Source organism: Rhinatrema bivittatum, chromosome 6 (genome assembly GCF_901001135.1).
Source record: "Rhinatrema bivittatum chromosome 6, aRhiBiv1.1, whole genome shotgun sequence".
Taxonomy (NCBI): domain Eukaryota; kingdom Metazoa; phylum Chordata; class Amphibia; order Gymnophiona; family Rhinatrematidae; genus Rhinatrema; species Rhinatrema bivittatum.
In genome coordinates this window covers 256684691-256703267 of record NC_042620.1, presented here as the reverse complement: position 1 = coordinate 256703267, position 18577 = coordinate 256684691, and the positions used below count along the sequence as shown (strand labels likewise).

Here is an 18577-nt window from a genome sequence, read left to right as displayed (position 1 = left end):
CAGATAGAGGCGCAGGGTGCGCTTGACGTCCAGTAGCCGGAGAGACCTCGGCTCCGAAGAGGAAAAGGAAGGAAGTTCCACCGTCTGATTCACATGGAACGCGGACACCACCTTCGGAGAAAGGAGGGAACAGTGCGAATCGAAACCCCGGAGTCCGAGAACCGGAGATAGGGCTCTCTGCACGACAGGGCCTGCAGCTCCGAGATGCGCCGAGCGGAACAGATAGCCACCAGAAACACCGTCTTAAGAGTGAGATCCTTGAGCGTCGCATTCCGCAGTGGTTCAAACGGAGGTCCCGACATGGCCCGTAGCACAAGGTTGAGACTCCAGGAGGGACAAGGATTCCGCAACGGCGGCCGCAAGTGCTTGACACCCTTGAGAAAACGAAGAATGTCCGGGTGTTTGTAGCAGAGAACTCCCGTCCGCAGGAGCGACCCAAGGGCGGCCACCTGAACCGGAGTGAGTTGTAGGCAAGCCCTTGTCCACCCCCGCTTGCAGGAACTGAAGGATCTGAGGAACCGAAGCCTCCGTGGGACTCGTGTTCAGTCCGGCACACCACAGCTCGAACACCTTCCAGACACGCACGTAGGCCACCGACGTCGAAGTCTTTCGAGAACGCAGCAGCGTTGACACTACCGCCTCCGGGTAGCCCCGGCGTCGGAGGCGGTGCCTCTCAAAAGCCAGACCGCAAGACAGAAGAGTTCTGCCTGGTCGAAAAATACCGGGCCTTGGTGAAGGAGGCGGGGGAGATGTCCCAGACGGATGGGTCCGTCGATCACCAGTTGAAGCAGGTCCGCAAACCAAGGTCGTCTTGGCCACTCCGGAGCGACGCAGATCACAGGTCCCTGGTGGGCCTTTACGCGGCGGAGTAGTCTTCCTACCAGTGGCCACGGGGGAAACGCGTAAAGCAGCAGGTTGGTCGGCCACGGGAGCACGAGCGCGTCCACGCCCTCCGCCCCTCGCTCTCTCCGGCGGCTGAAGAACCGGGGCGCCTTGGTGTTTCGTGCGGACGCCATGAGATCCAGGTGGGGGGGTCCCACCGCCGGACGAGCAGCTGCATTGCCTCGTCGGAGAGGGACCATTCCCCGGGATCCAAAAGCTGACGGCTGAGGAAATCCGACTGTACGTTGTCCACGCCCGCGATGTGCGAAGCCGCCAGGCGGGCCAGGTGTCGTTCCGCCCACTGCATCAACATCTCTGCCTCAAGCGCGACCTGCGGACTGCGGGTGCCCCCCTGTCGGTTGATATAGGCCACCATCGTCGCGTTGTCCGATAAGATCCTGACCTCCCGGTTCCGAAGGAGTGGCAGGAAGTGCTGGAGCGCTAGTCTGACCGCTCTGGTCTCCAGTCGATTGATGGACCACTTCGATTCCTCCGCGGACCACGTCCCCTGCGTGGCGCTGCGGTCGCAGACCGCTCCCCAGCCCAGGAGACTGGCGTTGGTGGTTACCACGACCCAATTTGGGAGATCGAGAGACATGCCGCGGGCCAAATTCTCCGGATCCATCCACCAGGTTAGACTGTTCCTGGCAAACTGCGGTAGAGGGAGGAGCACCTGATAGTCCTGCGAGAGCGGTTTCCACCGGGATAGCAGTGCCCTCTGTAGAGGCCTGAGGCACGCAAAAGCCCAAGGGACCATGTCGATGGTGGAACCCATCACCCCCAGGAGCTGCAGATAGTCCCAGGAGGTGGGAACCGATAACGCAGAGAACCGTTGTATGTGTTCCCGCAGGGCCTGCGCCTTGTCCTGACGTAGGAAGACCGCACCAAGACGGGTGTCGAAGGTCGCCCCCAAGAAATCCAAGCGCTGCGAGGGTACCAGGGAGCTCTTGGAGAAGTTCACCACCCATCCCAGGGACTGCAGAAACTCTATGACTCTGGCCACAGCCGCTTGCCCCTGGCGAAAAGACTTCGCTCGGATGAGCCAATCGTCCAGGTAAGGATGAACTAGAATCCCCTCCTTCCGCAAGGCAGCCGCTACCACCACCATGATCTTGGTGAAAGTACGCGGCGCCATTGCGAGCCCGAACGGGAGAGCCACAAACTGGAAATGTTGCTCTAGGATCTTGAATCGTAGAAGACAATGATGCTCCTGGCGAATGGGGATGTGTAGGTAGGCCTCCGTCAGGTCCAAGGAGGCCAGGAATTCCCCCCGATGCACCGCCGCGATCACCGACCGCAGCGTTTCCATGCGGAACCGAACTACCCGGAGTGATTTGTTGACTTCCTTCAAGTCCAGGATGGGGCGGTAGGATCCGTCCTTCTTTGGTACCACGAAGTAGATTGAATAATGGCCCGAGCCCACCTCTCCAAAGGGCACGGGCGCAATAGCGCCTATCTCCCAGAGCCTGTCCAGGGTCGACTGCACCGCCCTTCGCTTGGTGTCCGAGCCGCAAGGGGAGAATATGAACCGTCCCCTTGGAGCGCGGGCAAATTCCAACGCGTAACCTTGTCCGATGGTATCCAAGACCCACTGGTCCGAGGTGATCCGTGCCCACTCCTCGTAGAAGAACGCCAGCCGCCCCCCGATCCTGGGGACGGCGGAGTGGGCGAGCTGAACATCATTGTGAGGACTTGGGAGATGGCTGTCCGGCTGTGGGAGCGGGACGCGCGGGACGGCGCCCGCGAAAGGAGCGAGACCAGGGTTGAGACCTGGGGGCCGAGGACCTGGCGGCCGCCGGTCTGTAGCTCCGGTAGCGCCGTTGCGCCCTGGCTCTGGTCCGAGAGGAGGAAAATGCCCTGATGGAGCGATATCTGTCTTCCGGCAGGCGATGAACCGCGTTTTCCCCCAGCAACTTGATGATTTGATCCAGATCCTCCCCGAACAGAAACTTGCCCCTGAATGGCAGGGATCCCAGACTCGACTTGGAGGACGTGTCCGCCACCCAGTTGCGGAGCCATAGGAGTCGGCGTGCTGCTATCACCGAGGCCATGGTGCGGGCGAGGACCCGAAACAGGTCATAGGAGGCATCAGCCCCATACGCAACCGCCGCTTCCAACCTATCCGCCTGGGCGGCCTCCCCGGCCGGTAGAACCTGGGAGGTGAGCAGCTGTTGCACCCAGAGAAGGCTGGCCCGCTGTGCCAGCGAACTACACATCACCGCCCGCAACCCTACCGCGGGGACCTCGAAGACCCGCTTGAGGAAGACTTCCAGCTTGCGATCCTGCGTGTCTCTTAAGGCCGATCCCCCCGTCACTGGGATGGTCGTCCTCTTCGTGACCGCTGTCACCGCGGAGTCCACTTTAGGTACCTTGATGAGATCTAGGAAATCTTTCGGCAGCGGATACAGCTTCTCCATGGCTCGGCTGCCCTTAAGTGAAGCTTCCGGGGCATCCCATTCCCTGGTGAGGAGCTGAAGGAAAGAAGCTTCCGGGGCATCGCATTCCCTGGTGAGGAGCTGAAGGAAAGACTCATGAATGCGAAAAGCCCGAGCTCTCGGTCTCAGGGCTGCCAAGACCGGATCCCCCTTCTTTGAGGAAGTGACCACAGCGGGCGCTACGGGAGCGGGCGGCTCCGGCGGTGGATCGAGGTCCAATTCCTTAATAATTTGTGGGAGTAGGTCATCCAGCTCTTCCCGCTGGAACAGACGCAGCGTGCGCGGATCATCACCCTCGGAAGTGGAGTCCCCTTGACCCGGGTCCGCCGGGTCCGATCCAGGGGAACCTGGTCCTGTGCCCGCTGCCCCCGAGCCCACCGGGAGCCGGGCGCGAGCGGTAGGTAGGGGGGCCCCCACGCCCGCCGGAGCGGGGGGGCCGGGGAAGGTAGCGAGGGCCACGGTATCTTATTTGGAGGAGGTCCCGTGGGAGCCTCAAGGCCCTGCAGATATGCAGTGTGCATCAAAAGAATAAATTCCGGGGAAAACCCCGGTCTACCCGAGGGGACCTCCGAGGGGGGGGGCCCCGGGGAACCCTGCCCCTGCGTGACCGTCTCCGGGTCCGATTCCGGAAGCAAGCGTGGAGGAGAATCCTCTGCATCCCCGGCCCCCAGCGCTGCCTGTTCCCCTTCAGGGCGCATAGCATGTAAAATGGCCGCCGTTCCCGCCAGGAATGGGGGAGGGGCCGGCCCACGCTGCCCGGGCAAGCCTGCCATCCGAGGGAAATCGTTGAGGGGCCCCGAGGTGCCTTCCCCCCCGGGGAGACACCTCGCACAGATGCCCTCCCTAGAAATCCGCGAGCCGGGCTCGCCGCAGGCCGAGCAGCACGCTGGCCGTGGCATCGGAGCCGTCAGAAGGCACAGCCCCGGCAGGCAAACGAAAAACCACCCGGCAGAGCCTCGGGGGGGGGGGGGGGGCGGGGGGAGGGGCCGAGAGAGAAAGCGCCGCCGCGGGGGGGCCCGGACGGCCTGCACAACCCGCCGAAAAACGAAGCGGCACCGCGGGGGGGCCTTCCTGGCCGCGCGACCCGCCGACGACGATCTCCCTGCCTGCCTCTGCAGCCCACGAGGAGCCGCGAAAATGGCCGCGGGCAAGGGAGAGAACGCGGTGAGGCCGGTCCTACTGGCCTCCGCGAGTCCCTCTGTCGAAGAAAAGCTGCAGGGAAAAAGCAAACCAAAAATACTGCACTTACCCCGCTCGCAATAGAGAAGAAGTAGAGAGCAAACAAACACAGAGGGAAGCCACGCCTCCCAATTAGAACCCTCTAACCTCTATATATATATTTTTTTTTTTTTCAAACAAACTTGATCCAACAAGAAGTAGGCAGAGGAAAACAAAACCAGATAAGAAGTCCCAGAAATACAAGAAATACAAGAAATGCCTAAGGTAAGCGGGAGCAACCCGAATTCACTACTCGCATCTGCTGGAGTCAGAAGATACTGAACTCCTGCAGAGGGGGTAGTAGTACTCATGGTGACGCCCCCTCGAAGCTTTGACTGACTCCATCTGCTGGATTGGGGACATAACCCACTGTCTGGACTGATCCAGGTACGTACAGGGAACAATCCAGACTCCTGGGTTTATGCATCCGTGCCAGCAGATGGAGACCGAGAAAGTTTAACTGACACTGCTTGATAAGCACTGGTGCCACTTGCAGTTCCTCAGTATTGATCTGTACCCAAGCACAAAAACTCACTTGCAAAAACTTGTAAAAAACCTGAAAACACTTGTTAAAGCTCTGAAGAAAAATCTGCATAGAAAAAAAAGAGCACAACTGAGCGGAAGTCTCTCCACCTCCATCAAGCGGGCGGGCGGGCTCTGGAATGATCCGTGGAACTACAGGAACAAAAATGAGCAGGTAAGAACCAATTTTCCTTTCCCTGTACATACCTGGATCATTCCAGACTCCTGGGATGTACCAAAGCCCCCTTGCCGGGGTGGGACCTGGATAGTCCCGCTCGCAAAACACTCTCACTGAAAGAATGCGTTTCCAGATCCTGGACGTCTAGGCGATCATGTCTTGAAAAAGTATGCAGCGACTTCCAAGAAGCCGTCCGACAGATCTCTTGTGGCAACATCAACTGAGCCTCTGCCCACGAGGCCGCTTGCAATCGAGTAGAATGAGGCTGTAAACCATCCAGCAGCTGGCGGAACTTAAGAATATAGGCTGATCCAATAGCCTTCTTGAGCTACCTCACAATGTAGCTTTGGAAGCCTGGAGCCCTTTCTTTGCACCGCTCCACAAAACAAATAGGTGATCAGATCTCCAAAAGGCATTGGTCACCTCCAGATAACTCACAGGCCGATACAGTAAGGAGCGGTAGGAAGAGCTGCGTTAGTGCCGGGCGCACCTGCGGTTGCTGCACGCATAGTCCAGCTCACCTACCGCTCGATACTGTATTTAAATAGCTTGCAAATGCAAGCCGCGTCCAAGAAGCGTCCGTGAAGCGTTAGGCCCGCGCAACCCATTTTACTGTATAGAGTGCTGTATAGAGTACTGTATAGAGTTAGGCCCGCGCAACCCATTTTACTGTATAGGTGCGCTGTATAGAGTACTGTATAGGTGCGCTGGCCTAATGCTTCACGGACACGCTGGTATCTGTGCGTGCAATTTGGCCGCTCAAGACGTGACGTCACATGCCGTGACGCCAAACGTCGTGACGTCACGCCTTGAGCGGCCCAATTGCACGCACAGGGGCCACTTTCGTCCATGCATGCATCCATCTTCGCCGGCAGCTGCCTCCGGGAGGCAGGGGAGCCGCGGTCCGATTCCGCCGATGTCCGTCTCCGGAGGAGGGCTGCAAGAAAAGTAAGTCGCTTCGTTGCTACTTTTTTTTTTTCACTTTTTCACTTTTTCGCTTTTTTCCGCTTTCGTTGCTTCGGGAGGAGGTTGAGAGGACTGGGGCTGCCCCGGATACCAGCACCCATGGACGCGGCCAGGGCAGGTGAGGGGGGCTGGGGGAAAGTTTGCCGCCTACCCTTACCCCTGCCTCTAACGCAGGGGTAAGGGTAGGCGGTAAGTTAGCAGGTTAAACGCGCGGCAAAACGGCAGGTTAAAAAAGCGATAGTCGGGGCGCGTGTTACTGTATGGGAGGGAATAACTAATTCGATTGTTTACATCTAATATACATGCCGCAGGCGGAAGGGGTTACCCGGTGATTTAAAGAGGGGGTAAGAATGGGTTAAAGGGGATAGCGTACCGCGGGTTGGACTAATGCGGCCGAAAAGTGAATAGAAAGCGGGTTAAGAGCAGGGTAACCGTGGCCGCACTCTACTGTATTGACCTGAATGTAAGGCTCTCCGAACGTCCAAATGCCTGAGTTCCCTTGCATGAGGAGAAGCAACATCCAAATTGGGAAAAGCTGGAAGTTTGACCGTCTGATTAACATGAAAAGCTGAGACCACCTTGGAAAGGAAAGATGGAACTATCTCTAAGGACACCCCTGGAATCTGAAATCTGTAGGAACAGGTCCCTATTAGATAAAGCCTGCAACTCTGATATTCTCCGTGCCGAACAAATGGCTACCAGGAAAACAACCTTCAAGTTCAAATCCTTAAAGAGTCGCCCTACGAAAAGGCTCAAAAGGTGGTTCACACAAAGCTCGAAGGACCAGATTAAGATTCCAAGATGGACAGATCTTCCGTACTGGAGGACGAAAATTCTTGACCCCTCGAAGAAACCATACAACATCAGAATGAGAGGACACTACCTGAACTTGGCGAGAATTAAATGCCAAGCCTTTGCCCAAGCCATCTTGCAGAAAGGATAAAATCTGAGACACCGAATCCCGCAAAACAGCAACACCTTTGGCCACACACCAAGCTTCAAAAACCTTCCAGACTCAGACGTAAGACAACGAGGTAGACGTGTACCTCGCATGCAGAAGGGTAGTAATAACTGGCTCTGGGTATCCCCTGTGCCTTAAACGTCACCTTTCAAAAGCCAAGCCGCTAGACAGACGCGATCTACCTGATCGAAAAATAGGGGACCTTGATGGAGTAGATAAGTGAAGGGCGGCAGGAGGCCTAACGCGCCGGCGTTTCATGGGGGGAGGGGAAAGAGAAGGCCCCTCACCACCCGATACACATGCTGCCGCGGGGCAGGAACCATGCGGCAGGCCTGACCACGAACCATAGCATGCGGTTAACCACAGAGCACAGCGAGACCCTCCCCCGAAAAACGGCACCCCAATAGTGAAAATGCCACCCGCAGAGCCTGGGAGAGACTTAACGCCCCCGCTGCAGCTGCTTCCTGCTGAAACTGCTTCTTTTTTGTTTTTTTAAACTTTACAAAAATAACAGGGCCCCTACTCTCCTAAGGCAGAGGGGAGCTATCCAGCTTCAGCTCAGCCTGAAAGCAAGGAGAGAGAGCCCTAAAAACAAAAAGCAGCTGCCCCGAGCTGAAAACCCACCTAGGCGGCATCATGAAGGGAGGGATGTGGACCACCATATTTGCACTTCACGGATGGGAGCCGGAGCGAGGTCACCAACCTCCAGCTCGTCCACCTCAACCAAACAGGGAAGGGTTCCCCCAGAGACCCCTGGAAGAAATGCTCCTGAGAAAAAGAAAAGGAAAAAGAAAAAAAAGACAGAAAAAAATCACCAGAAACTGCAGGTGAATGCACCAGTCACCATCTGCTGGAGACAGAGAAATACTGAGGAACCGCAGGTGGCACCAGTGCTTATCAAGCAGTGTCCATTAAACTTTCTCTGTCTCCATCTGCTGGCACGGATGCATAAACCCAGAAGTCTGGAATGATCCGGGAACGTACAGGGAACAGTGTTTAGTTTTGAAAAAAATATCTGTACAGCCACACAGAAAAAGAGGAACTAAGGCATGCTATGGAGATGCAGGAACAAATGCCCAAAAGGATTTCTAAGAATTTCCTAGAAAGTACTGGAAAAAGGTCAGGTGGATGCTACAAGACGATGTCGACATCATCCATCTATGTGACTGAACCTTATCTTCAGAGAAACCAATGCATAAACCTCTGTTAAAAATGCTTTCCTATTGATTAGTCACTTGGGTCTAAATACTCAAGGATTTTGTTGTAAGGTCACAATATCATTTGATTAACCATGCTGACTGATGTTTTTCACAAGCATTATGTAACACTATGTAGAATACCACTCCACCTGAGAACGCAAAGGCTGCAGTTCCTCAGATTGCCCATTTTGGGTACTATAAACTTGACCTTCCCATATTAAAAGTTATTTCAGTAGGGACAACCAACTTCAGTTACACTGCTATGCTGAGGATACCTGGCAAAGTCTACCCACTTCTCGATGATCTTCTTCGGGGACAGGCGGGTGCAGATGATCCCCACGAAATCTGGCTGCAAAGGAGAGAACACAGGTTCTATAGAAGCACAGCTCTTATAATCCTTTTGCTTCCAAGTTTCCTCTCAGATTGAGCAGGGTATGTTGCTCCCCTACTCTTATGCTGCAGATTTTAATAAAATATGATTTAAAAAAGTAAAAGAAATAAAAAAATCTTGAGGGGACACATATGTGTGATTCCAAAGGTTGGGTTCTTCATCCTGTTGTTGCCTTTTTTCTAGTTAAATGAAGGCAACATGCGGCGTTACTGTATGAACAAAGCTCATCTAACCAATCTCCCTTGTAAAGAGACAAGAGTACTGCTTTGGCAGCACTCAGTAATCCCAAGGAGAAGCCAGAGTTGGGATGAAATCCTCCTTCCCACCAATGGTAACATTGAGTTACAAACCAATTCACGCAGTCATGGTCAGGTCAGTCTGAATTAAAGGGTGAAGGGGCGGACAGGCAGAAGGAAGAAGAGATACCTTGTCTTCGTGTAGGGAGAGGTGGTGTGTTGCCAGCATCCGGATACCTAATCGTGATGTCAGGGTCTTATCCAGGAAAAAGCGAATCAGTTTCTCATCCTAACACAAAGGAAGTGAAAAAAAAATATTTGTGTATGTACCAGGCACTCTTACTACAATGCCTTTAATGCCATACAGCCCTCACAAATACAATTACCATATACACACTTAAAAATAAAAGGTGCAGCTATCTCTGAGATGGCAGGTCTGGCAGCACTGCCTGAAGGGGAAAGAGGAACAGGCACAAATCATACTGGATGTAGAAGCCTAGTTGGATGATTTGAGGAGTGGAAGCGAGTCAATCAGGAGCTTTATTTGGTGGGAAGAAAGCAGTGTAACACAGAGATAAGCTTCAACACTGGCAGAAGGGTGGTAGAACAGCACTATAGCTACAACTTCACTAAGCCTTGAATTTTTTTTCTTCCTGATCTCTGGAAACCAAGAGGAACCTCAATCACTCCTTCCCTCTCAAAGAGGTGGGAGAAGAAAAGAATCAAAAAATATAAAGATTACTAACAATACCATAAAACACCATAGTAGGAACCACAGTGCAAGAGAAAAGGAGAACCCTGGTTGCTTTTGTTGCAGAGTCTCTCAGAGAATACCTGGATGTGCTTGCGTGACTCCCGGAGTCCCTCTGCCAGTTGTGTCACCACGTCCTTGTGGTCATCCAGCAGCTGGCGTAACAGCTTGCAGTACTGGCCTTCCATTTCCTGGTCTGTTATCTGTGGAAAGAAAACGAAAGAGTACGAGGGTCAAGCTATCAACCCGAGAGGGACAAGGGCGGGACTATCCTTCAGTTGCAATAGTTAAAACAGGCAATTGGCTTATTTTCCTTAAATGACATTCTCCTCCATTACTGCTTTTCACCAGGTGACTTACCGGAGGGAACTCACTCAGTATCTGGAAGGCTCGGATGTATAGCTCATGCTAAGGAAGAATAAACAAAAGGTTAGAAAATAAAATGTGATATTATAACACAGCATCAGTGTAATAGCTCTATAGCATCAGTACTATAATATGTGCTCTCCCTTTAGCACATTATTCTAAAATGAAATTAATTATCTGTAGTATTGACTCTAGTAATAGCAGTCAATGGAGTCATACACATGGGCAACATAAGCTGGTGGGAGAATGTCTGGAGAGCCTGCCAGAAAATGCTTTTGTGTATGAGCAATAGGGGACTTACTCAGTAATGAACCAAATGCAATCTAATTTAATGATTAGCAAAAATTATACAGAAAAAAGGATAATTTCCTAAAGGGAAAGAGATTGCTTGTATACCACCATTGAGCTGCTGTCATCAAGAAACAAATATTACAGGTAATTAATTCCACTTCCTCTTAAGATAAGCAATCTTAATAGAGTTATACAATCATCTTCCTCAATTTTGGGGAGTGGTCCTTTTTCTTATTTGTGGTTTTCAATGGAAATCCTTCCATACTGAAACAGAAAACATGAAGAAACACCTGAAACTAAGACAAAACCAGGGTAATGGTTCAGCACTATTCCGAGAAAGGACCTTGTAGTACCAATAAGTCAAATCTCAAATCCCAGTGAGAGGCAGTATCAAGGCAATAATATCTAGTGAATGTATGGACTGAAATGCTATGCAAATTTCTTCTAAGGAGGTAAACACTACTGTCACCCAGAGGTACCAAACGATATTGATTTAGCATAGGCAAAATCAAACAAGATTGCAAAAAAGTGTTCCCCATGGAGTATATACAATTTCCAAAGATCTTCTTTAAATCTAGCAGTAGGCAAGTGCACACACACACGTACACACCCCTATCCCATCCTTCATTCCCCACTCCAGTGCACTCTCACTCTCTGCCTTTGCTCATCTGAACCTGATGCAGCACTCTGTCTGCTGAAGACACAACCTCTTACCAGGCAATGGCTGTCTGTGGCTCCCATGGCCATTGCAGGAGAGAAGTGGCAAGGACAGTGGTTATCTTCAGCTGATGGGGGGAGGGGGAAAACCCCACACTAGCCCTGCAGTTCTGGCCGTTGGCTCCTTCCTTAGGTTTTCAGCTGGTGGCACGAGTAACCTCTCAAGCCTCACGCTCTGGGTCCTGCTGTCTCCTGTGGTTCTCTCAGGGCAGGGTCTCCAAATGAGTTTGGTTTTGCGCATACCTTGACAGGAATGAACTTCATTTGTAATCCAGGGTATGTTGGGAATGATCTCAATTTCTCAACTTTACTGCTAATGCCCTTCGTAGTACTTGCATTGTGCCAAAGACAATCTCTTTCTGGAATTCATAGGGTGTAACACATCAAGGAGTGCTTGGAAATTTTTCTTAATCAGGTCATTATAATTGGGACTATTTCTGTATCTTTCCACCACATTTTCTTGGTCTCTGATTGCATCTCCTGGTACTTAAGAATCTTCGCTTTCTCCATGCGATCCACAGAATAGTTGTTGGATCCTGAGACTGCTATCAGCAATGCCATTGTTGTGTTTTTCTCCTTCATCACAATATCCGGGGGGGGGGGGGGGGGGGGGAAGAGTTGACATTAATCTGCCTATCAGTTAGAATAGGAATGTCCCAGGTGACCACAATTTCTTTATTTTTCTCTGTTTTGTTAGGGTCGTACACCCAGTGTTTTTTTGGTATATTGGATGTTATAATGTTTACACGGTTTCCAATGAACAAGCCATGCCACCTTGTTGTGCCTTTCTGTAAACAGGCCGTCTGACGAGCAGATCCAGTGATGAGAAGTGTAACTTTTCAATTTTGCATTGCAGAATCGGCATTTGTCTGTTTTACCAATTTTTTCTATGCTAGCTGTGAACCATTTTGTCCAAGGTCCACTATTCTGTGCTGCAATTATTAATCTCTCACCTATAGGTTTGGGTTCACCTCTTCTTAACCACTACTGTGTCAAATCTTGATCTGAAGTAGCTCTCTGTAGTTCCACTGTATTTGTGCTTCTGCCAGTTCTCATGGGGTTAGTTTCTCCAACATTGCACGTACCTTGACAGAAACAAACCTCATTTGTAAGCCAGGGTATGTTGAGGAATGACCTCATTCTCAAATTCACTGCTAATGCCCTTCTTAGTATTTGCATTGCGTCCAAAAGAGCCTCCTCCTGGAGTTCATAGGGTGCAAGTTTTATAAGTAACATATCTAGGTGTGCAAGGAAATTCTTAATCAAGTCATTGATACTCAATATAATTGGAACTATTTCTGTATCATTCTTCTACATTTTCTTGGTACTTAAGGATCTCTGCTTTCTTCACACGATCCACAGAATAGTTGCTGGGTATTGACAACTCTATCATATATGCCTTTCTTGTGTTTTTCTCCTTTACCACATTATCTAGTTTTCTAGCACTGAACTTCCTGTTGGTGGTACTAGGAATATCTCAAGTGATTACAACTTCTTCATTCTCTTCTATTCTATTAGGGTTGTGTTTCCAATATTTTTTGATATGTCAATGTTATAATGTTTACGCAGTTTCCAATGAATAAGCCATGCCACCTTGTTGCGTCTTTCTGTATACAGACCTTTGTAATGATTTAGTGGTATTAGTATAGTCTCTGCACAAAACACAGCTTTAGAAGTGATGCACAGAACTATGAAGCAAGGTTTTTTTTATCTTTAAGAATGTGTATGGAAATCAAAATGGATTCTCAATGTAATTATATTTCCCAGAATTCCTGGTTCTCTGAATTTTGGGAAGGTCTGAGTAGAAGATCTGAGTTCTAATGACTCAGCAGAATTGTACTAATAGGCTAATGATGTGGGTATTCATAGGCCCTTAGTCTCAGTGAAACACTTTTTGACATTTACACAAAAAGCCATTATTCTTGTTCTAAGTTTTTTATAAGCAGCCTTTATAACTGCTAACAAATATAACATTGTAACATTACATTTAAATTACAATGTTGTAGTTGTTTGTATAGACAGATACTATAAGCTAGATAAAGATTCTAAGCTACAAGGTTATAGAACATTTGAACTGATATGAGGTTATTTGACATTCCATCTAAAAACAGGGGCAAGGTCAGTTTACATTCCATCTAATATTACAGAAACATATCTAGAACTAGAACAAGGACAAGGCCAGTCAACATTCCATCTAAGATTATAGAAAATATTCTTAGAACAAACACAAGGTTGCTAATGCTGGCAAATTCCAAGAAAACATTTATATGTGAGACAAGAATTAAATTACCATATGGCCATTCAGATTATTTGTTTATAATAGAAAGCTAATCTTAGAAATTTTGACAATTATGTAACTTAGCTTAGGAATTGGAAAGATACAACCGAAATTCCATATAATGCTGTGATATCAGTAAAATCATTTGAGAGGGCGTTTATGCTAATGTCTTGCGTGACATTCTGCCTCTTCATAAGGTACCCTATTATTGTCTAAGATTTATTTATAGCATTTTAATAAACTTTTCTCTACAGCTAGTAGCTTTAAGCATTCTTATTTTCAGAGAACCATAACACTAGCAGGTGCTATAAATGAAAGAATGAGTCAGGTAAAGACAGAATTGGAGGGAAGAGATGTGGGAGTCAGAAGAACGCCATCCAAACCTGTCCATCTGTCCGGGAAACTGACAGGCCTAGGATCTGAGGAGGACTTCTCCTGGGCTTCACCTCTCTTACTCCTCCATTATCCTTACCAGTATCTGCTCTGCGGAGGCCTTGAATTTCAGACTTTCACTCTCATTGACTCCGGTGCCGGAGGTAACTTTATTTTGAAGCGCTTAGTTGAACATCTACGGATTCCTACCACGCCAATAGCTAAGCCTTTGCTATTGTCCTCTATCGATGGAGAACCACTTCCTGGAGAAGTTTCATTGACTACTCAGGCCATTAGCCTGCGCACCGGAGCTTTACACTCTGAATCAGTCTCATTTCTCATATTGGAAAAAAGGCCATGCAGCCGGTGGTACTTGGGCTGCCTTGGCTTCAAGATCACATGCTACAATTTGATTGAGCCATGTTGGAACTGTCCCAGTGGGGGCCTGCTGTCATGGCCGGTGCCTCGTGGAAGTTTCACCACTCATTTGCATGCCAACTACACCATCGTTACTTGGCTTACCTCCACAATATGCCTCATTCCAGGATGTTTTCTCAAAAAAAGAAGCAGATGTACTTCCACCGCACAGAGTATTTGACTGCGCCATAAATCTGAAGCCTAATTCAGAACCTCCCAAAGGAAGAGTTTACCCTCTTTCAGTAGCTGAGAGTAAAGCCATGTCCACCTACATACAAGAGAACCTGCAGAAGGGATTCATCAGACCCTCCAAATCTCCTGCTGGTGCAGGCTTCTTTTTCATAGGAAAGATGGCACCTTATGCCCCTGCATCGATTACAGGGGTCTGAAAGAGATTACCATCAAGGACAGGTACCCCCTGCCCTTAATTTCTGAACTGTTCGACAGGCTCCAAGGAGCCAAGATATTCTCCAAATTAGACCTTAAAGGTGCTTACAACTTGGTGCGTATTTGTGAAGGAGATGAATAGAAGACTGCTTTTAACACCCGTGATGGACACTTTGAATATCTAGTCATGCCCTTCGGTTTAGTAACGCACTTGCAGTCTTTCAAAATATGATGAACGACATCTTAAGGACTTACTTTATCAATGCGTAGTAGTATATCTCGATGATATATTGATCTTCTCCCAAGATCTGCAAACTCATCAGGAGGATGTCAAGAAAGTTTTAAGATGCCTGCGTGAGTCCCACCTGTACACAAAGCTTGAAAAGTGCAAATTCCACAAAGAGTTTGTACCCTTCCTGGGTTACATCATTTCTAAGAACGGGTTTCAGACGGACCCCAAGAAATTAGAAAGTATCCGGGATTGGCTCCAACCTACAGGCCTGAAGGCTCTGCGCCGCATCTGGGCTTCATCAGTTACTATCGATCCTTTATTAAAAACTACTCATCACTGACAGTCCCTCTAACTGCTATGACCAAGAAGGGAGCCAATGCCGCCAATTGGTCTCCAGAAACTATATCAGCCTGACGCTCAAAGAGGCTTTTCAAAAGAAGCCGTGCCCCTGCCATCCTAACCCACATCATCCATTCATCGTCGAGGTCAACGCATCAGACGTTGGTGTGGGAGCGGTTTTAAGCCAGTATAGCGAATCTAATGTGCTCCATCCTTGCTCCTTCTTCTCAAGGCGGTTCTCGCCTGCCGAAAGAAATTATTGAATCGGAAACAAAGAGCTTCTTGCAATCAAGCTGGCTTTTGAAGAATTGCATCCTTGGCTAGAAGGCACACAACATCAAAAATGCTTGTTCTTCGAGAATTGATTGTAAAGCCTGTTGCTAAATTATTGTTCATTGTAAACCGAGGTGATGTTTGTAACGTTCCGCGGTATATAAAAAACCTTTAAATAAATAAATAAATAAATAAATAAATAGTAGTGTACACCGATTACAAGAATTTGGAGTACCTCAGACATGCTCAATGACTCAATCACCATCAAAGCAAGATGGTCTCTGTTCTTTAACAGATTTGACTTCCTTCTGAAGTATCGTCCGGGAGAGAAGAACACTCGGGCTGATGCCTTGACACGATCCTTCTCCCCTTAGGATGTGCCAGATGAACCCCGTCACATCATTGACCCCGGAAGAGTGGTCCTTGCAACCACTCATGTAGTACCCTTCGGGAAGACGGTGGTGGCCAGAAACCTAAGGAAGAAGCTGTTGAAGTGGGCGCACGATTCCCGTCTGGCCGGCCATCCTGGACAGAGTCATACCCTAGCTATGTTACAATGGTACTATTGGTGGCCAACCATGAAAAAGGACGTACAAGCGTATGTGGGTTCCTGCGCTGTCTGTGCCAAGCAAAAACCACCAGCCGGTCGTCCTTGGGGCCTGTTACAACCTCTACCATCCCGGATGAACCTTGGACACATATTGCTACCGATTTCGTGGTAGACCTGCCACCATCCAATGGAAACAACACCATTTGGGTCACAGTTGACCGCTTCTCCAAAATGGCACATTTTGTAGCATTACCAGGACTCCCCTTTGCTACGGAGTTAGCAAAACTCTTTATCAAACACATCTTCCGCCTTCATGGAATGCCTAAGCATATCCTATCTGACAGAGGAGTACAATTTACTGCGAAGTTTTGGAGAGCCATATGTCAAAAATTTGACATCGCCTTGGACTTAACCTCTGCTTACCATGCTCAGTCTAACGGTCAGACTGAGAGGATGAATAGAACACTGAAGCAATTTCTGCAATCCTATATCAATTCTAGACAGAACGATTGGGCTGAACTAATGCCTTGGGTGGAGTTTGCTATCAACTCGCATCCTGCTACTTTTACGGGGTCTTCTCCCTTCCAGCTCAACTAGTTAACCCCTAAGTTCCATGTAAACCGGTCTGATATGAATCCCTTCATGAAGACCGGTATAGAAATATGTTAAATAAATAAATAAATAAATCTACAGACGACAACCGTTGCCTCCTCTGCCAATTCAATTAACAGTGGCTTCTCCTGCCACACAGACCACTGCAACAGAGCTATCTGAACTTTGGAAGCAAACGAAGGAGCTACTCCTTAAAGCAGGACAGAAAGCAAAAAGAATTTATGATGCCCATAATCGCAAGGCACCTCAGTTTCAGCCTGGAAACAAAGTCTGGTTAAGTACCAAGTATATTTGCCTTAAACATCCTTCAGCACGCTTTGCTCCTTGCTATGCTGGACTCTTTGCTATCCTTCAGCGATTAGGGAATCTGACGTACAGTTTGAAACTACCTCCATCAATCAAGATACACAATGCATTCCATGTCTCTCTGTTAAAACCTTTGATACTCTCAGGGGCGGATTTTAAAAGCCCTGCTCGCGTAAATCCGGGCGGATTTACGCGAGCAGGGCCTTGCACGCCGGTGCACCTATGTTCCATAGGCCTACCCTCGAAAAACCCCGGGACTTAGCGAGTCCCGGGGTTTTTCGAGGGGGGCGTGTCGGGGGCGTGTCGGATTGGCGTGGCGTTTTGGGGGCGGGACGCGGTGTTTCGGGGGCGGGCCCGGGGGCGTGGTTTCGGCCCGGGGCGGTCCGGGGGCGTGGCCGCGCCCTCCGGAACCGCCCCCAGGTCATGTCTCGGCGCGCTAGCGGCCCGCTGGCGTGCGGGGATTTACTTCTCCCTCCGGGAGGCGTAAATCGCCCGACAAAGGTGGGGGGGGTCTAGATAGGGCCGGGGGGGTGGTTTAGATAGAGGAAGGGAGGGGAAGGTGAGGGGAGGGCGAAAGCGAGTTCCCTCCTCAGAGCGGCCTTGGAGGGAACGGTGGCAGGCTGCGCGGCTCGGCGCACGCCGGCTACACGAAATCGGCAGCCTTGCGCGCGCCGATCCAGGATTTTAGCGGCTATGCGCGTATCTACTAAAATCCAGCGTACTTTTGTTTGCGCCTGATGCGCCAACAAAAGTACGCAAAGGCGCGCTTTTTGAAAATCTACCCCTCAGAGTTCTCCAAAAAGACCCTAGAATCAACTAATCTGGACACTGAGGATGACATTGAATATGCCGTGGATGACATCTTGGATGTCTGTAAGAAAGGCAAGACAAGGGAGTATCTCATCTCCTGGGAGAACTATGGACCAGAAGAGAACTCATGGGAACCACTGGCCAACATCACAGATAAGGACACGGTACGTCAATTCCATCTGACACACCTGCAAAAACCCAGACCACCTGGAAGAGGTCTTGGAGGGGGCCCTTTGAAAGGGGTACTGTTGTGTCCGTTGGTCACAGACGGCTGCGACTGCTCTACCTAACCTCTTTTGTACCCTTTTCCTCCTCCTTGGGCAAGATGGCTGCCTCCAGTGCCGAGTGCCAAAACCCTCGGCGTCTCCAACTCGGCATGGGCGTCCCAGTCCACCTTGCTCCTTCCCATGGCCTCCTAGGGCGCGTGCACGCACATTGCCTATGCCAAAGTACATGTTATGGCGGGAACCTCGGGGGCGTCCCCGCCGCATGACGTCAATACCTCTGGGTATTTAAGCCTCCTCTACGCTACCTTCATTGAGTTAGCAAGGACTTCGGTTTAGCTACTCTGGCTGCTCTAAGCTGCTCACTTAGACGCCTCGCTACCCTCCAGGGATTCTCGCTCCAACGAAGCTCTAGACACCCGCTCCTCGGGGGTATCTCTCTTTTTATTTCAGGATCTTCTGTGCTATTAGGTACTCGTTCCTCGAGGGCCAATCTGTCCAGTGAATCCTGCACCATGGACCTTTGGTCCCACTATCTCCATTGCCAGGAAGACGCCTGCACTACGCTCCTGTGAGTACCTTTCTGATCCGATTCGCCAACTCCACTCACCAGGCTTAGCTTTTCAGCATTGCGGGTTCCTATCCACCATTGAACATCTGGATG

At 49.9% G+C, this 18577-nt stretch overlaps 1 protein-coding gene across 9 annotated transcripts in view; it reads right to left on the bottom strand.

The window, feature by feature from the left end:
- Positions 1-18577, bottom strand: part of BCKDK (branched chain keto acid dehydrogenase kinase) — a 133398-nt gene that overhangs the window by 52808 nt on the left and 62013 nt on the right. For all 9 annotated transcript variants that reach the window (XM_029606885.1, XM_029606889.1, XM_029606892.1 and 6 more), the window contains 4 exons: positions 10100-10147; positions 9823-9942; positions 9179-9277; positions 8637-8710 (listed from right to left, as the gene is read on the bottom strand). In XM_029606885.1, the coding sequence (XP_029462745.1) occupies positions 8637-8710; positions 9179-9277; positions 9823-9942; positions 10100-10147 (341 nt within the window). The remainder of the gene's footprint in view (positions 1-8636; positions 8711-9178; positions 9278-9822; positions 9943-10099; positions 10148-18577) is intronic.